At 48.9% G+C, this 19,301-nt stretch overlaps 2 protein-coding genes across 2 annotated transcripts in view; one reads left to right on the top strand and one right to left on the bottom strand.

Moving 5' to 3' along the window:
- The first annotated feature begins 1,178 nt into the window (after positions 1–1,178).
- Positions 1,179–10,889, top strand: PRDX6 (peroxiredoxin 6). The gene is made up of 5 exons (XM_079106418.1): positions 1,179–1,356; positions 4,502–4,658; positions 7,984–8,130; positions 8,798–8,944; positions 10,202–10,889. Exons 1-5 carry the CDS (start codon positions 1,262–1,264, stop codon positions 10,328–10,330), a joined length of 675 nt encoding a protein of 224 aa, XP_078962544.1. The 5' UTR covers positions 1,179–1,261; the 3' UTR covers positions 10,331–10,889.
- A 1,811-nt stretch (positions 10,890–12,700) lies between these two features.
- SLC9C2 (solute carrier family 9 member C2 (putative)) overlaps positions 12,701–19,301 on the bottom strand; it is a gene marked incomplete at its 3' end in the record, with an annotated part of 73,678 nt that continues 67,077 nt past the window's right edge. The window contains 6 exon segments of the mRNA XM_079107309.1: positions 12,701–12,730; positions 12,990–13,243; positions 15,529–15,633; positions 16,116–16,155; positions 16,204–16,259; positions 18,043–18,127. Of these exon segments, the coding sequence (XP_078963435.1) occupies positions 12,701–12,730; positions 12,990–13,243; positions 15,529–15,633; positions 16,116–16,155; positions 16,204–16,259; positions 18,043–18,127 (570 nt within the window).

Raw genomic sequence — 19,301 nt, 5'->3', positions numbered from 1 at the left:
TCTGTCCATCTTTATGGCATGTCCTGCAGTTTTTGGCCCATCTCCACATCACGGCATTAATAGTGCCCTAAGGTCAAACTACCCTTCTCTCCCAGTGCTTCGTTCTCCCCTACAAAAGGAGTTGAAATGTAGTGCTTTTAAAATCAAAGCTTGGAGACATTTTAGAGATAGTGCATTAGTTTTAAAGGGCCTAGCACATAGTAGGGCAAGTAAGAGGTGTTGCGTGAACCATTATCATCATCCAAATAACAGCCACCAGTTCTTCACTATGGTGCTTACCTATATTATCCTGGAGGTTTTCCCAGACCAGACCACAAAATCCAAAGCAGCCCTCCACTCACCCTCTAACGCGCAACCTTATCTTAGTTCTCGGAATAGACTTAAGGCTTTCTAAGACATTCCCTTTAATTATAAGCGTGTTTTCTGACACCTGTAGAACGAAAGCTCTAAGAGCACAAACTTATCTACGTTGTGAAGACGAGCTTGGCACATACAAAGGAAACAACGGATCTAAACCTCTCACCTCCCCAGGCGAGAGGTGACTTGGCCACTGGTCTTAATTATGTTCAAAATTTTATATTTAGATTTCAGGATAACTGTGTTGAATCTTTTATAATTTCATAAAGAACCGGGGATTGGGGAAGTCAAAACAAGTTTGGTTCCATTACCTGAGCACTGACACTGGCCCGGCATTTTTGCTGCAACAAGAAAGCCACTTCCTATGACACAGGGTCCCCCACAGGCCTGGGCCTTGCCACATCCTGAGATGTCAGGCTCATCAGGGCTAGGCTGGCCAGGGAGTCAGAACGCCCCACGATCACACGACAAGAGAGGTGCGATGGGGCAGGGGTGTCACCCGGCCCCCGATGGGGAGCAGCCGCGAGAGGGTGTGCAACGGAGTGTGCACGAGGGCCTCCGCGGAACCGTGCGGCTCCCGGCGCCGCGGCTCCCTTTACTGCGCTCCGCTTCCTCTCACCCCCTGCAGAGTCAAACCCCGCGCAACCCAGACCCTGCGGGATCCGCGTCCCTGGGCCCCGCGTCCCGCCTGGAGAGGCGGCCTCGCTGACCTCCGGCTCCGGCCAAGTGGGAGGCCCGGCAGCCGCGGGACGCCGCGGCGCCCGAAGCCCCGCCCCGGCCCCGCCCCGGCTGCGGGCCCGCCCCCGGCCCCGCCCACTCCCCGCGAGCCTGCACCTCTCGGTCCCTGGCTGGCCGCTGATTCTGCTGCGGCTGCGCCTGCTCACCGCTCGTCACAGCTGCCGCCATGCCCGGAGGGCTCCTTCTCGGGGACGAAGCTCCCAACTTCGAGGCCAATACCACGATCGGGCGCATCCGTTTCCACGACTTCCTGGGAGACTCGTAAGTGGCCACCCGGCCCTGCCCGGCCTCCGTGCCGCCCCAGCAACGAGGCGCCCTCCGGGCTTCCCCTCTGCGTCCTGCGCCGCGCGGCCCCTGCGCGCCACCCGCCGCCCTCCGCACCGGTCCCCGCAAGTGTCTGCCGCGCCGTGGCCCCTGCGCCGCTCCGGCCATCGCTGCTGCGGCCCCGGCCCTGCGCGGTCCCTCGGCCCCTGCGCGCCACCCGCCGCCCTCCGCACCGGTCCCCGCACGTGCCTGCCGCGCCGTGGCCCCTGCGCCGCTCCCGCCAGCGCTGCTGCGGCCCCGGCCCTGCGCGGTCCCTCGGCCCCTGCTCGCCGGGGAGGGCGCGTCGGGGCCCTGGAGGGCGCGCGGGACGGGACCGGCGGCGCTGGCCGTCACTTCCCGGGACTCGTGGCCGGTCGCACCGCCCGCCCCGCTCCGTTCTGGAATTTGCTTCCTGGGGAAGGTGGGTGCCCAAGGCCAAAGTCGGAGGACGCGGCGCGTTGTCTGAGGGTGCAGCTGCCGCAGTTGTCTGGGCAGATTTCGGGACACAAAGTGTAAAATTTAAAGCCACCGGCTGGCTGAAAGACCTGGTTCAGGGCCTCCTCCAGCGGCCAGGATGTGATTTGGTAACAGCTTTCGGAGGAACCAAGAACATCCTGCGTGTACGTGCGTCCTTCATTCCAGAACTTGCAACACTTTGGGGGAAGTGGCCAGTGTGGGCCGGGACGCTGTAACTCCTACCCTGATGCCCTTTTGTTTCCCGATGTCCCCTCCCCCTTCGGCCAGCACGCGGCCCCGCTGGTGATAGCCAGGTTGGTGACCGATGATCTGGCCTGGCCTGCAGTCTGTCACCATAATAACTTAGAATAAATTGATGCCACCCTTTTTACAGCGTCTGAATCAGCAAAGTGGGAGTTGTTCTGTTTCAATCAGAAACATTCCAGACATGTCTAGTTCTATTTGGTTTTGGAGTTTTATTGGCCCCCTTACACTGCTGCTCCCAGGCTGGAGAATTTCTCCTGGGTTTGTATTCTTTTTTATCCAGTATCCAGGCATATATGTGGAGAGTGAGAGAGTAGCTTATGAAATCGATCAATAATTGGAGAGGCCTGTACAGAGAACCTGGGAAAGCTGCTTACACTTCAGGCCCACCCAACTGCTTTCACCTCTTAAGTGCACTCTCCACCTCCTGATTAGACTAGGAAATACTAGGCGAGCCTAGGAAAAGGGTGACAAGTGGGACTTTCAGACCTTGCAGCAGAAGAAAACTTTAAAAATAGACTATGGCCAGTCTGATACTCAGAGTCCAGGTTTCATCTCTTTCCAGTATATTCCTTCCCACACCCCATGAAACATACAATCTCACCAGAACTCTTAATCTTGTATGGATTAGGGATATATGTTAAAGCATATTTACCATACCAACTGTTACAAATGTCACTTGCTTAAACCTCCCATACTTTTCTGATTCTTTGTGATCATTTAATGGCCTCTGCATCTATCAGGTTTTGATTAAAGGGGTTATCTTTTCAGGGAACCGCAAATCAGAAAATTTGTTTGCATCTGCAAACAAATACACAAGTCTGCCTAGGGTCAGGCCAGGCATTCCTGACCTTGCCTGGTAAAGAAGTATTAAGCCTTTGTATCATTATAATATATGGATTTTCATCCAGTTTTCCCAAACTCCTTTCTGTATTTTGTCTCAGGTCATTCTGCCAATTTCTGATCCAGATGTTTTTCGGAGGAAAAGAGTAAATTAACCCACCCCTGACAATCAAGACAAGGGGCTTTCAGTACTGCATTCTGGGAGTTTACTAAGCCTTATCACTGTGTGTGCGGGAGGCAGCTTCTCCACAGCACATCTTCACGGAACAAAACATCTTGACCACGGCTTTCTGGGGCCTTCTCTTAAAAGGACGAAACATTTTGTCTTTTGAAAATGAGGGATAATGTAATTGAATTATTCTTTTTAAGAGCAGCAGCAGGGCTGGGAAGATAGCTCAGTTGGTAGAATGCTTGCCTTGCAAGCACAAGGCCCTGGGTTCAGTCCCCAGTACCGCAAAAAAAAAAGCAGCAGCAGGGCAGTCAGGAAAGTTCCAGGGGAAACCAGGCCGAGGTAGGACATTTCTTAGAACAGCCTATGGCACACCTGATCGCGTGTATCTTCTAAAGGAGGGGAGAATATGAAGTGGCTTAAAACCAGTTCCCCAGCATGACTCAGCAAAACCATCCCTTGACTCACGATGGAAAAAGACTTCTATTTTCTAACTCATCACCCCTTTGACAGTACAGGAAGAATTGCCCTATTCCAGTTTTTCACAACTTCTGAGTCTTGCTTATGTCTCAATCTGACCCTTCCTTAGGTCCATGTCCATAAAATCTTAAGGCCTGGTAATTACTCATTGCTAGATCATTTAAAAAGTGTGTGTCCCTCTTATTGCCTGTTATTAAAAACTAAACATGCCACACCCCTCTACAGTCTTGAAAATTACTGTTCCTTCCCCATCTTCCTTCGTTCTGCTTTGAGGTCTTTTCCTCTCCTGAAGCTTTGGGAGTTGAGTGGCATGTGTAGGTGGGAAGGAGGTGCCCTTGTCAGTTTTGTTCTCTGTGCTCAGGAAACTTGTCAAGCTTTGGGGAGGTCAGCTTGGATTGTCAAGTAGCTTTACAAGAGTTTCTATCCACTCTTTGATGAAACCAAGTGTCAACCTTAATTTTACTTATAAATACAGGATAGAAGCCTATTTGTTTTAGATTACATAATCTTGTTCATTATTGCAGTCAGGCATCTGCTTGTATTTGGGACATTTGGGGAGCTGAATGTCAAGGTCTGTGCAAGGGGGAAAAAAAAAGTAGCCACTTGGCCTAAGTAGCATATATTTTATTAGCCGAAAAGAGTCAGAGTGGCTCCGTAGTTATTAAAGAAGACAACACCCTGAATATTTGATTGAACTGAGCTGTCAACAGTCTTTTTCTGGAGATTAGATTGGAAAGTGTTTCTCAACCAAAAGATTTAAAAGCAAATGTCTTCATAAGCATTCTTTTAAAAAAGAAAGGAGGAGCCTGCTTTCAATCCAGATGCTGTGACTTTTCTCTGGGCACATTGTTGGTGACGCTTCACTCAGTGGTGACCTCTTCTTCCTTTCAGATGGGGCATTCTCTTCTCCCACCCCCGGGACTTCACCCCCGTGTGTACCACCGAGCTCGGCAGAGCTGCAAAGCTGGCACCAGAGTTTGCCAAGAAGAATGTTAAGCTGATCGCCCTTTCAATAGACAGTGTTGAGGACCATCTTGCCTGGAGCAAGGTACAGTTCTGTGATGTCTGAAACATCTGGCCCTTTTTTTCCTCCTAAAATCTGTGGAGTCTTCCAATTGAGAAGAGTCTTTTTGTATGCTCAAGAGTCGGCAGAAGGCTAGCAGGCCCCTTGGTAGCTTCAAAATAGGCGCTGATCTTTGGAAAGAGGCAGGCAGGAATAGAGGGTTGGGACTTTCTGCCCCACCTCCCAGACTCTAGAGAGGAGAAGGTCGGCACTCGTGGCCTGTGATTGAACCAGTCCTGCCTCTGTAATGAAGCTTGCCTAGGATGCCAGAGTGGCTGGGTTCCAGGAGCTCCAGAATAGCTAACACATGGATGTTCCTGGAGGTGGTGTGCCTGGGGACAGTGAGGACACTCCATTCCTCACCCTCTGCAGCTCTTCATCTGTGACCTTTACAATAGCCTCTTTAGTAAGTCAGTAAATGTGAATGTGTCCCCAAGTTCTGTAAGCTACTCTAGCAAATTAAACCCAAAGATTGGGTCATAGGAGCCACAGTTTATAGCCCACAAGTCACAAGCACAGGTGAAGCAGCCTGGAGCTTGCAATTGGCATTGGAAGAGGGGGCCAATCTTGTAGGACTGAGTCTCAAACTGTGGTATCTGACACCATCTCCAGGTATATATAGCTTCAAAATTGAGTTGAGTTAGAGGTCACTCAGCAGGTGTCGGAGGCAGAATTGATTGTTTGTTGGGGAGAAAGCCTCGCATGCTTCCTGGCAGAGGTCACAAAAGTCTTGTGTTGATTGTTCAGTGAGAGAATAAAATACGTCATCAGAAGTGTCCATTGGCCTGTGCCTCGAGCCTGTGGCTGTGTGTCAAGTAAATTCTTAGTGAGTAACTTGGTTTTGAGATAAATGTACAAGTGAATTTCAGGTTCAAACTGGTTATTTGAAAATCTGGCTTGGACATCACAGTGACCTCCACATTGCTAAATCCAGTGGTTGTGTCTCAGCCGGTGGTGACTACCAGCAACATCCAGCCCAGCAGATCATTCTGTGTCCTGAGGCGTGTTTCCTCCTGGCTGGTGGGATGCCACATCGTTGCTGTGCCCCTCAGAATTAGACTCATTCTTCATTCAGCCCTAACGTCTGCTGAAGTTGCCCTGAGCTTATTCCTGGACTCAGTACAGCTTAGGCAGTGTTTGTTGAGTGAACAAACTGAGTAAATTATCTACTTGCAGCATAAGGGTATTTTGGACATAAAATTTAGTAGTCTGGATGGAACTTGAAGGCATTTTAAGGACTTTGCTATAATGCGCTGCTAAGTAACAGCAGCTCCCTTTGAGGAATGCTTTCCTGTGTACTAGGCCCTGTCAAGCTCGTGGGACAAGTGAAGTATGCGCTGCTGAGTTGAGTGCTGACCAGCACTGTATCCTGTGGCCAAATCATATCAGTCAATCTGAAAAGTCTCAGATCAGAAGAAACATGTTCAGGAGGAAAGGAGGGCAATTGTCTTCTGTAGGTGGTTTTTCATTTTTGTTTGTTTCATTCTTTGTAACACTTGGCACTGAATAACCAGTGTTTCTTTAGCTTTCTCACAGGCAGTTTTGGGGAAATTTGCTCAAGACTGCCTAGCTAGAAAATGGTGACAGTGCTATTTGAACTTCAAACTGATGTTCTCTTTGTTACTAAATGGCAAAGAGTGGAATTGGCCAGACCTTGCATAGGACAAAGCCAAAGCTTGTGGTTCTTCAGTGTCCATGCTGTGATGTGCTGTCTTTTATGCAAGAGGCAGGGTAGAGATTCATGGATAACAATAATTAAGCAACAGACGATGAAGAGGTTTTATAGCCCAAACCTTGTAAAGTATAGGAGCATACCCAAGTGCATTTCTTCTGATGAACTCCACAGTTGTAATTGAATAGGAACCAAGCCCAAACCGCCAAACTTTGGCATAGAACTGGTTATGTAGGAAGCCTCAAGGTGCCTCCTGCATGAAGCCACACTGGTTATTACTTAGTTGTGACTTGATCGGCATCCAGTGATGACACGAGGAAAGTTCAGGTAGTAAAATTAAGGAATACATTAAAATCTGTTTGTTGTCCCCGTTTCAGAGTTTATGAGTTTTTTCTTGTCTCTGTTGAGAAATGCAGAAGGTTTCGTACTGTCCTACTTTCAAGGCTCCACACACATGATTGTCAATAGACTCTTTCTTTTTCTTTCTGGTGCTGGGTTTCGAGCCAGGGCCTGCGTCCTGCCAGGCAGTCCTCGGCTGAGGTGTGCTCCCAGTCTGTTTCATCATTTTATTTTTATTTCTAGTTCACTTAGTTGCCCAGGCTGGTCCCAAGTTTTCACTCCCCTTGCCTCAGCTGGGGTTGCAGATGGGCAGTCTTTCTCCAGTTTCCAGCCCTCTTTCCCATTACTTCCTAAAACTGCCCAGCTGCTCTTCACTGTCCTGCTCTGGCTCATGCTTGAAGCTGCCCCAGGCCTAGAATGCCTGCGTTTACCTGTGGGGAATCTGACTCCTCCTCCAAGGGCCTGGGAAGGAGCCTGCCCCTTCCCTGAAGCCTTTTCCAGCTCTCCATGCTGTGAGGGAGGATGCTAGTGTGCTGCGCCTTCACGCAGGACGCAGGACTGGTCTAACCCGATCCGAGGTTCCTGTGCAGGCAGAGCCATGGCGCTTACCTGGATCCCTCCTCTGGTGCTGTGCTGCTCAGCCCACTCCGAGCCGCAGGGCTCCCTCAAGCACTGAAGCTGGACTTTCCTCCAGAAGCCTGAGGGATGGAGAAGAAGAGGCGCGTGCATGAGTGAAGCTTTCCTAGGGGAGATGGAGGTGCATCTGTCTCTCTTCCGGTTCAGACTTGAGAGCCTTTAGCTTCACTTGTCCTCTGTCCTTAGGGTGTACATTCAGCTCTGCATTCTTGTGTTTCTTTTAAGCTTTGTGACACACTCACACACGTACACCCATCTCTCAGTGTCTGTCTTGTAGCCTGATATCTAAGTCACTGTGCTTTTAGGTGGGGACCAGGTCCATAGAATTTCCTTTACATGTACATCATTTATGGATGTTTGGTATAAATGATTCCATTGTTTCTGGTGTTTTTATACAGTATTTGGATACCTAAGCCTTTTAAGGGTGCACTGCCTTCTCAAAGCATAAAAAGTATGCAGAATTTAAGAGAATTGGGTGTGCAAAGGGCTTTGGTCCATAAATACTATACTCTGCTGTTATTCCTGTCTGAATAATTGGAACCCTTTATTCATTCATACCTTATTAAACTTGCTTCTCTTCCCTGTCTTGCAAGTTGATGGCCATTAGCTCGTGAAATTCAGTGTCAGGTTTAGAATTCTCTTCCCCTTTCCTCCTCATTCCAGGATATCAACGCTTACAATGGTGAGGAGCCCACAGAAAAGTTACCCTTTCCCATCATTGATGATAAGAATCGGGACCTTGCCATCCAGCTGGGCATGCTGGACCCAGCGGAGAAGGACGAGAAGGGCATGCCTGTGACGGCTCGTGTGGTGAGTCTCATGAACCAAGACGCATCCACCAGACATCCACGTCCGTGCTCCAGACACGACAGAATCACCGTGTGTCAGTGACAGTGTCGATCATCTGAAACGCTGATGCAAGGTGGCCAAAATAGTCACCTAAATTTTTAAACTGCCCATTTCCCAGCTCTTGGAAATCCACAGAATAATAAATAGTTTTTCCTAAGATGTCATCTAGAATTAAGAAATGTCTTTTATAGACCTCCTGACAGCTCTGTCTTAAGTGGGGGGCCGTATTCTCCTTCATAAGACAACTCAGTTTTTTTGATCCTTATTTGTCCTCTACCCACTGGGGAACAAGCCCAATCCCTCATCTGCATAAATGTACAGCCATTAGTATTATTTCATGTTATTCATCTCTAATTTTGGCATAGACCTCCCAAGGCCTTTTCTGGGTTAAATTTGCAAATCAGTTCTTCCAGGATAGCCAGAGCCAAATACAATTCCCTTCTAAATTTTGAACAGTAACATGGAAAAGAAAAAAGATGGCAGTTTGGTGTGTCCTTGTAGAAGCTTTTGTTTCTGCTTTTGTTTTTATGCCCTTGAACATTTTTAAGGACTGCAGAACTTTCTAGGTGACTTTAATAATCAGAAGCACTGACAGCTTCCTATTCATGTGCCTTTGTGTGCTTTGCAGGTGTTTGTTTTTGGTCCTGATAAGAAACTGAAGCTCTCTATCCTCTACCCAGCGACCACCGGCAGGAACTTTGACGAGATCCTCCGAGTAGTCACCTCTCTCCAGCTGACGGCTGAAAAGAGGGTCGCCACCCCAGTCGACTGGAAGGTAGAGCTGTTCAAGGGGAGACCCCATCCTGCCCGGAAGGCCTGAGCGGGACCAGGGTCTGAGTTCCCGGGCCGTTTCTAGTTCCGTGCACTCTCGAGGGTTTTTCCTCAGGGCTGAGTTTAAGATTTGCCATGAGGTCTTTCCACTTTTCATAGGTAATACATAAACTCCCTCGTCGCCTTCTAATTTTTAGATAATTTGGACAAATTAATTGGTTATAGCAATTTCTTTTTTTTCTTTTTAACAAGGTGAGTGTCCCCAGTCCAAAAATCCAAAATGCCCCCATTTTGGAACTTCTTAAGGGCATAATACATTTCAGATTTCAAATTTTTGACTTAGGAATCATCAGCCAGTAAAGTCCATACAAATATTCCAAAATCTGGCATTTCAGATTGGGGAGACCTATATAAGATTTGGGCGGGGGGGTGAGGGGTGGTGGAGGGAATAAACAAAAAAGCTATTATCTAACCACCGCCTGATGACAATATTTTTAACAAAATCCTGATTGGTTGTTTTTCTCAAGTCCTGGCTATAAAACTGTTGGTGTATTAATGTAAGCATTTCATTTCCTGTAAGCTTCTGTCTTTTCAACCTATGTTGAAGGCTCTGAAACCTACTCATAAAACTTTTATCTTAATGTCACAGCAGTTTGTAAAACATGCTAACCTGGATGCCAGGTTTTGTTTTTCTGACAGGCAGGCCATTTAAATTCCGTACCCATTAGTGAAGCACGTTTATTAGGCCCCAGCTGGGGCACCGATAGCGAGCGGGGAGCAGACAGCGTGCAGTCTGGCCCCGGGGAACTTGCCTTCCAGTGGGCAGACGCAGGAGCAGACAAGTCTGTGACCTGTGAGCCGTGACAGCAGGTGCTTCGGGGTGGGGAGGAGAGTTGGCTGCCAAGGCCTTCCTTGTTCATCGGGGACCTTTGGGGAGGACAGGAAGCAGGTGGGTGACGGGCGTCCAGAGCGAGGGAGAGCAGTGCAGGCGGCAGCGGCAACTGTACCTAGGAGCAGGGTTGGAGGGCCAGCAGGAAGCGGCGGGCCTGGGAAAGGAGAGGCAGGAGCGGGCGGGGAGAGCAGCAGCAGGCCGAGCCCCGCTGTGGCACGAGGCAGGCCACCAGTGGGTTTAAGGCAGGACTGCCGTGTGGATGGGAAGTGCTTCCCTAATGGACAGGACTCCTCTGGGGAGTGGAGCCCGAGGGGAGGACGCGGCATGACTGTCAGGCTGCTCTTCACCATTTCCACCGTCTCTCGACAGGATGGGGACAGTGTGATGGTCCTTCCCACCATCCCTGAAGAGGAGGCCAAAAAGCTTTTCCCGAAAGGCGTCTTCACCAAAGAGCTCCCTTCTGGCAAGAAGTACCTCCGCTACACTCCCCAGCCTTGAGCAGGGGCGGGCGGCGGCCCTCCTGCCGCAGCTCCCTGGAGTCAGCCGGTGTGGTCACGGTGCGGTTGTGGGTCACTCTGCTACTGGCTTGCTCAGTGGCGTGGCACTAACACTTCTCGGGACTCTACTCTGTGCCTTCACCAGCAGTGTGTTCTGCTCACAAGCCTCAGCTCTCTGAAGTAGGTACCATGTTTGAGACTCGGATCTCGTTGGATCTCCGCAGGGTTGTGTTCAGCGAGGTATTACCGGTGGATGGTGGAGGACGCTTGCTTCACGCCATCACAGGATGACTGTAACTCACGCAGCCCTCCTGATCTAATCCTCTCATTACCCATTTTGGGGAGCATTAGAACTTGAGGCTCAACTTCCTCTGTAAACGTCTTAAGTGTGTGGCCCAGGAACATAAAGTAACCCAGATAGTCTTTAATAGTCAGTGTTTTGATCACAACCAGGGGGCAAAACTTTTCAATTCTATACTTTTCTAGTAGATCATTGAAGTGGGAAGATAAGGAGAGGCATCTTTATTTTGCTGTCAATTTTTTTTTTTTTTTTTTTTTTTGCAAGAAACTTCTTTCAAAAGGGGGAGACTGCAGAGAAGATTTTGTTTGCCTGCCAGGGAGGTGCCCGAAGGTGTGAGCAAGACAAGCCCCAGAGCGTTGCTGACATCAGTCTGCCCTTGGTTGATGTGTGCGTGGGAGGCACGCTCTGAAGGGAGGTGGAATGAGCATGTTGTTATGGAACTGTTCTTGCAGTGGGTTGCAGTTTTCTAAATTTTGCTTTTTGGGGATCAGCAAATAAAATCCTTTGTTGAAATTGGATGAAAGAATTCTGTGGTCACATTTTGGAGTGTTACTTTGGACTCAACCCCTGAAGGGCAAAGGCCTTGCAAGATTGGCATGAGTATGTCTCACCAAAGACAGAACAGAGGAGCAGCTGAGGGGCACGTGGATTCCCTACGTACCGTGGCCCACATCGCCCCTTCTCGTTTCCCACTGGATCCCAGAATTCCGTGACTGTGATCCCTGGTACAAGGATCACAACCTCCCGGCCTAAATGAATGGCTTATAGTCCACCGTGAGGATCATGGTGCATCCATGTTCCCTCATGTATCAGACTGTGCCAGTTATACCATTCATGGGTCTTAGTCTGATTGGGCTGTTATAACAAAAATACCTTAGGTTGGGTGGCTTGAACAGTGAAGATTCATTTCTCACCATTCCACAGACTGGGAAGTCCAGGATCAGATACTGGCAGGTCCTGTTGGTGAGGGTATGACCAAGAGAGAGATGATCTCTCCTGCAGTCCCAGTGATTAAGGGCTCCACCCTCGAGACCCAACTACCTCTCCAATATCCAGATATTGTCATTGGGGAATAGGCTTCAGCCTGAATTTTGAGAGGACATATTCAATCCACAGCACCAGATACTGACTTTCCTTTGTCATTGGGGAATAGGCTTCAGCCTGAATTTTGAGAGGACATATTCAATCCACAGCACCAGATACTGACTTCCTTCCAGTCATGAGGTTTGGTGTCCTTTATTTCTCTGCATGTAAAGCTTGAGTGACACTAGAAGATGCAGGTGGAGATCCCCAGTTGCACAGCGTTCTGGGGAGTGCTGGTCTGAAAGACAAAGGGACTGGCCTATTCCCAAGGGCCTTTACAGACTGATGGTGCTCCCCAGCCTCACATCTGACTGTGCCCTGGCTCCTGCTCCTGTCATGTCTCTGGCAATCAGGCTCCTCGTTGCTCTCTTCCCTTTAGCGTCTGCCTTCTTCAGTCCTTGCCTCATGGAGAATCTGGCTTCAGCTTTCTTTTATGACAGTTCAGAGTCTGAATCTCTATTCTTCAAACTTAAGCCTTAAAGTTTATTGTCTGGTATTCATTTGCCATTAAATAAGCAAACAATCACATCCTTCAGCTTCCCCCCCTGCCTCGACAAACCTGTTGCTCCTCACTCTGCACTCAGGCACCCAAACCTTATTCCATTTGGTTGTATCTTCTACGCACTTTGATACTGTATAAAAATGCTGGAAGAACTCAAGGAAAAGGGTCATGTACCCTCAAATCAAGTGCTGGTACTTTTACTAAACAGCTTGAAACCATAGAACTTTGTGCAAGTAAGCCTTTGCAAATAGAAAATACTCCATAATGAATACGCATTTCCAGGGTAGAAGTGATCCCAAGTACATTTTTAAATACACTATCAGAAAAGTAAAGTTCCCTTATTGAAAATAGAATAAATTCTATTGTGTATGCAAAGACTTATTTGTTGAAAGTGAATCAATACATGATCATCACGGCTGTGTTAGAAACATAAGAAATTTGAGAGGCAGTTCATGTGACTTCTCAAGAATCATGAAATGTTTGGGCTAGAACAACCTTCTTCGAAGGACGAAGATCTGCAGAGAAGCTCAAAGGCGGTATACTATCAACAATGACCATGTCTGGCCACTCAAGATGCCAATTCTTGGGGACAGTGGACTGTCAGTCATTTACCCCCTCAAATGTCCACTGATGCCACCTCTTTGAAGTCATGCAAATTGCCAAAACAACTTCAATTCTGGTTTGAAGGACAAGGATGTATTAGCTGGTTAAAAGATCATAACCACCCTTTGGTCACTGGTTGGGTCAGAGATGGGCATGTAATTCAGCCCTTACCTGAGACACAATGTGCCCCCATAGTGGAGAGAACATGTTCCCCACGCAGAACTGGACAGCAGGTGTCTGTTTTCCACCCCGGTGCCGCCCTAGGCGCCTGAGGAGCCCATCAAGATGCTGAGCCCAGTGCGCGCTCCCCAAGATGGACACCACAGATGGCCACAGCTCCGTCATTTCTGACAGCCCAGGTGGGGTGGTGGTGAGGGCAGCAGGGCGGGTACTTGAGCTGGGTGGTATCTGCTGCCGGCTTAGACCTAAGAGGAGCACCCCATGGTGTTAAGAGGAGCAAAGCCAGGTGTCAGTTCGCCTCAGGATGAGCCTGAGACAGCCGTGGGCGCGAGGTAGTCTGGCCTGGATGGCGCCCCTCCCTGACTGGAAAGGCAGAGCCTGACAAGGAGAAAACTCTACCCTCTTTCCTGAAAAGCAATGGGAGGCCTGGTGTTATGGGTGCTCTGTGCCCTGAGAAGAAGAGGCCAGGGATGGAGGAGGAGACTGTTCAGGAGCCTCCATAGGATGCTTCAGGCAACAGCAACAGCCACACCCGGCACTGTTTCCAGGGCCTCCTGGGCGAGTTTCCTTCCAGTCTCACCTCTGCTGCATCCCTAAGGCACCATGTATTCAGAGTCTCATTGAGATGCAAATGATAATGGATTCTAAAACATGAACAGTCAACCCTAACATGCAACTTTATTTAACTTTTAAAAATAAAATGAAAAGTGACATCAAACAGGACTAGGAACGTAAGAATGTTAACCTCTCCTCAACTGCTTTTTGTAACCAATTGGAACAGGGTCCACTTTTCCATGTTTCCTAAACTGGGGAGGGGAGAGTAACTGTACTTTGAAAAATATCAGGAGGCCTCTTGCATTTTTGCATGACTTAGAAACGGAAGCCCTAGCTGCTGTTCGTTCTGGTCTCCCTTCTCAAGGATGGTTACAGAGCAGACATCCCTGAAATAGATAGTATATTACTTTGGTACAAACACAGGTTTGGATTTTTAAACAAAAACATGCAGAGTAAAAGAGACAAAGCTTCCGTGTACCCGTGGAGGAAAGTTCATGTGGAGATACCTGCATAAACCTTACTAGATAAAGTTTTAAACTAACTTTAGAAGCAAGCACAATAATACTTAAAGGAAGATCTGAATTGCAAGAAAAAAAATGTTTTGCATTGGATGCTGCTATATATGTGTATATATGTCTCCAATATAAAATAAAGATAAAATGTTTCCCTGAAAAAAAAAAATCAGGAGGCATTAATTATAGTAATTGCACAAATAAAAATTGCAGGTCCTAATGCCTTGGACAGTAATACATTAATTGTACAACACATTTGATAACTCACTCTCAGCTAGAAGGGTATCATTTGGTAGGCCATAAGTTGGTAGACCATAAGTTGGAAGGTATTTTACATTATCCCAAAGAATTCTGAACAACTCAAGTATACTGTACAACTACCGGGAATCCGGGAATCGTTTTTTACAGCAGTCCATCGGCTACTTACAGAAGAAATCTAGCGTTGAATTGTTTCAGCAGTTTCTAAGAAAATCCTTGCCAGGTAATTCTTCAGCACTTGAACCAGGATATGAGCGCGGTCTTTAACCTGACTCCACACATCACAGCTGTATCAATGCCCTTTTCGAAATTGGTACCTGGCATCCTGCTATAAAAGAAAGTCAAAAGTAAGATATTAGTCTATGCACATTTTGAGAAAAACTTCTTACCGGCTGAATGGAACCAGAAAACTTACTGAACAGTTCCCTTCTTAATATCTGGAACATTCTCCTTAGAAGACGTTACATGTTAGGGGCTTTGAGTAATGCATTATAATTAATTACATGTGCATCCCTACACTGGAAGGAGAGTCTACATTAATTCTAGCAGTCTGTCCAAAGATGTGCTGCAGGAAAAGAGACATGTTCTATTTCACTTTATGACTGCAGAGCAACTGGAAACTTCTTTCATATGTTGGTGGAATGAGAGGCTTTTGTTGTTTTTGTTTTAAATAATTGGGCCCAGAAAAGAGAGTAACAGATGACTCCCAATTAGATTCCACCTATGAAATAGGGTCCCTTTAAGAGAAAGGAGAGGATGACCCTAGGAGGGGGCCCTAGAGAGACCAAGTTGCTCTGTTCAAAGGAACGATTGACCATGACTCTGGCCAATGCAACCTGCCCTCCCCCAGTGAGTATACTGCAGACCACCTTAAGGATCTAAAGGACAATTCGTAGAACCAAAATTTCTCTTGGAAGGGTCTTAGGGCGGCGATCTGGTGGGGATGGGGTGGGCCAAGGGACTGCTCTTAAACCCGCAGTTACCTGGAAATCCTTTTTCCCTGGAAGCATGTTTACTTGGGGTGACTGGACATCTGGCTTAGAGAGTGGCAGGAGGCAGGGTGCTGAAGGCCCCTGAAGCCCACCCTCCATTTGCCCAGCATCTACTGCCCTGTCAGAGCCACTGAGCCTCCACTCTGCCCAAAGTGGGCAAGTGAGCTCTGTGGGGGGGCGAGTGGAGACCCCCATAGTCACCACACCACCCACCCCTTGTCTCTGCTCGGTCCTGGTCCATGGTGACAGCCCTTTCCTTTCCCAACCCCAGGCCTGGCATCCAGCGCTTCTCAGACTTTTCTATACCAGCCACAATGGCTGAGGAAAGCAGAAAAAGATCGGGGACAAGAACTTCCAGGACTTTCCATTTTAAAAATACGTTTTGTTTTTTTCTTAAAAGGTTCATGCAAGTTGGCCATCCTACTCCACAATGCCCACTTTAGTATAAGTCGGTTTAAATGACCTAAGAGTTAAAAGATCTTTCAGCAAAACCCAGGCTCAGGCAGACGCACAAGGTCAGTCTGTGGCCACACAGCCCAGCCCAGCACTGGTACGTGCCAGGGAGGGCAAAGTCCAGAGTGCAGAGGTGGACACCTGACACTACAGGTGATCCCACAGAGGGAGCCTCACTTTTTAACTAAATGCCAAGGGAAGAGATCAAGGGAGGGGGAAGTTGGGTGGGGAAAAATTACATATTTCATAAATACTCTAGAACTTTAATCTTCAGGTAATCCAGATGAGCTTTTTCTCAGTTTGTCCAAATTAATGAGCTGCAGCAAGGAGCGTCTTTCCCTCACTACCTGCCCTTTGCTCCTTGACCCACAATTGACCCTTGCCCTGCTGTTTAACACAAAAAGAATCATCTATTCAGAGTGTCAAGTTTCTTACCATATCTTTTCTCTTCCAGTTGTATTCTTTCTTGGTCATTCGAAGACCAGTCTTGACTAAGGCAAACCAAATACATGCATTGAACAGAAAAAATACACGTTAGGAATTTATGAGCAAAGGCAGCAGGAGAATATTCTGAGGCACAGACCTGCTCTCTCCCTACAGGTCCGCCCTCACCCCTTCCCTCCTCCCTGCCAAATGAACTCTCTCTCCGCTTTCTTCCCTCAGAGGATTGTCGTGGGCTCACAAAAGCCCAATACAGGGCAGACGAAAACCCAGTGATCCTCCGATCACACAAACGCTGGAAGTGGGCTGGGTAAGGGCAGGAGGGAGCGGTGAGGACTGCAGCAGCCCAGAGCTTCTGTCCCCTCTAGAGACCCGTGATGCGCTTGCTAATCGACTCGTGTACTGCACGAAAAAATGCAAAATCTGCATTTTTAAAAGGTGAGACTGCTCTGTTTCCATGTGGCAACTAATGTTAGAATGTTTAAGAAAACAGGAGTGCGGGTCTGCCATGCGGGACCTCACTAAAGCCCGCTGAGAACAGAGTGTGTGTTTCCTCGGATAAAAATGATTCCCCAGGGCCTGGTGGAGGCAGGAGGCCTCAGGCCCAAGAACAGTGGGGCCTGGGGCGGGCTTCCTGGCAGCGTGTGTGATGTGACTCAGTCGTCCTCAGGGGCCCCACGATAGCAGGCCCTGACCTTGCCATAGCCCCGTGTTCCCAAGTGACTCAGAAGCAGCAGGGTCCAAACCTCAAGGGACTGTGGGATGGGGTAATGGTCATCGACCCAGATGCAGACCGGGTTCCCCAAATCATAGTGCTCCCCCTGACCCCAGAACAAGGATGGAATGGGAGCCGTAAGAGTGCCTGAGGTCGGCACTGTTGCTGAGGAAAAATGGCAGTGACTTCTTTAATGCCCGTCTCTCCTTCTCCCCAGCCAGCACTTGGCTTAGTGCCCAGCACACAGTGGGGTTGCTTCCTACAAGAATTATGCAAGTGAGAAATGGTGACCTCTACGCATTCTAATAAAACCTCACTTTCTGCACACAATTGGAAGTCAGGTAAATCCTTCAGATGGACAGTTAGCTAAGAATTGCGTCATGTTAAGTGAGCAGGTCTCATAAGTCGCACACCCTGGGACGGTGCAGACTGGAGCCATAGACCAAGGATGACTGCGAACAGAAAGAGCTGCAGAGCCCAGGCCAGGGAACGGAGCGGGAGCGGGAGGTGCTGGGGCCCGACTGGGAGCAAATCCTGTTCCGTGTGTGATCAGGCACAGTGGATCCCAGTGTGAACGGACACGAGAGGAGCGTGTGCTGGCGCTGGGGCAGCGGGAGAGCACGTCAGGGGTCAGGGCGTGCCAAGGCAGGGCTGAGGCTGGCGCGCCTCCAGGGCATCTCTGGGAACAGGCCTGCCCGGCTGGTCTTGGGACAACGCCCAGCAGCAGGGTCCGCAGGCTCGTGCCGACCGACTCCTAGTGACCGAGCGCACGGTGACTGTGGCCGTGCACCTCCATGGTCTGATCTGGAGGAGTGGATGGCTGGGTGGGGGCGCACGCTGCCTGCGGCTCTAGAGCACCCCCACTCCCCACCTGGCCTCCCGTCCCCGCACCACCCACGCAGCACCAGGGCAGGCCCAGAGCACAGCAGGAGCTGCCCTCCTGTCCAGGGCATGGAGGGAGCCGCCCGAGGAGGGGAGCCAGGTGGTCACAGCGTCTCCCCGAAACCACATGGCGACCCGTGTTGCCGGGGGCAGCCTGCCCCCAGTCGCCTCCTCAGGATGATGAGTGGTAAATGCTCCTTCACAGTGACTTTCTGCCGCAGCCAAGTCCTCCTTACCCATGACGTTGGTGCTGCCCTCACTTTTGGTAGGCTCCGCCGCGTGGATTATCAGCAGCTTGCTCACATCTGCAGTTCCCTGGATCTAAAGAAGGGGAAGGAAAAGGCCAATGGTGCAGAAGCGCATTCTTTGCTGCCGAGGTTAGCTGCTTCCCGACTTGGCCCCAAAATGGAAGAACAGGCCAGACCTGGAGCCGGGTCTCGGACCTAAGCTCTGTCTCTTCACCTTGAAATCTCCTTGGATGATGTTTCAAGAGGTCGTAGACAAGCTAATTGTCTTCTGTGTATAAAAACCAGAGAGGAACTTCCACAGCTTCCTTGTAGCTAGTCTGGGAATCCCCAGCTAACAGTGGGCCACTTTCTCTGCCCCGTGAGGATCAAGGCTCAAGCCAGCCCTCCCAGGGTGCAGGGCTGCCTTCCTCTCTCTCTGGTCTGCCTCCTGACGCCACAAAATCTGCCTCCCAGAACGCAAGCCACAGGCAAGCAATAACTGCAGCTCTGTTTGCAAACGCTGCATGCTGTCTCAGCTCTTAGCCCTCACGCCACCCCAGGGAGATGGCTGCCACCATCACCCTGAGGAGGACACCCAAGGTCGGAGGGTTACGAAGCTTCCTGCGCTCACACCTCTGGTTGGACAGGCACCAGGTTAAGATTTAAATCCCTGGCAGGCAGGCCTGCATCCTCACTCCTCAGTTTAACCCCTAAGGACTTAAAATCAGCATACTATGGTAACACAGCCACATCAATGTTCATAGCAGCTCAATTCACAATAGCTAGATTGTGGAACCAACCTAGATGCCCTTCAATTGATGAATGGATAAAGAAACTGTGATATATATACACAATGGAATATTATTCAGCCATAAAGAAGAATAAAATTTTGGCATTTGCAGGTAAATGGATGGAGTTGGAGAATATGTTAAGTGAAATAAGCCAATCCTAAAAAACTGAAGACCTAATGTTTTCTCTGATAAGTGGATGCTGACACATAAAAGAAGTGGCAAGAGAAGAATGGAGGAACTTTGGATTATGTAGAGGGAAATGAGGGGAGGGGTGGGGGAAGGAAAGATGGTGGAATAAGACAGACATTACTACCCTATGTACATGTATGATTACACAAATGGTGTGACTCTACATTATGCACAACCATAGAAATGAAAAGTTGTAGTCCATTTGTGTACAATGAATCAAAATGCAGTCTGTAAAAATAAAAATAAACAAAATTTTAAAAACACAATAAGATACTACTACACACTTTT

Source organism: Sciurus vulgaris (assembly GCF_902686455.1).
Source record: "Sciurus vulgaris genome assembly, chromosome: 12".
NCBI classification, from domain to species: Eukaryota; Metazoa; Chordata; class Mammalia; order Rodentia; family Sciuridae; genus Sciurus; species Sciurus vulgaris.
Note: the sequence above shows the minus strand (reverse complement) of the source record. Positions and strands in the feature narration are given on the sequence as shown.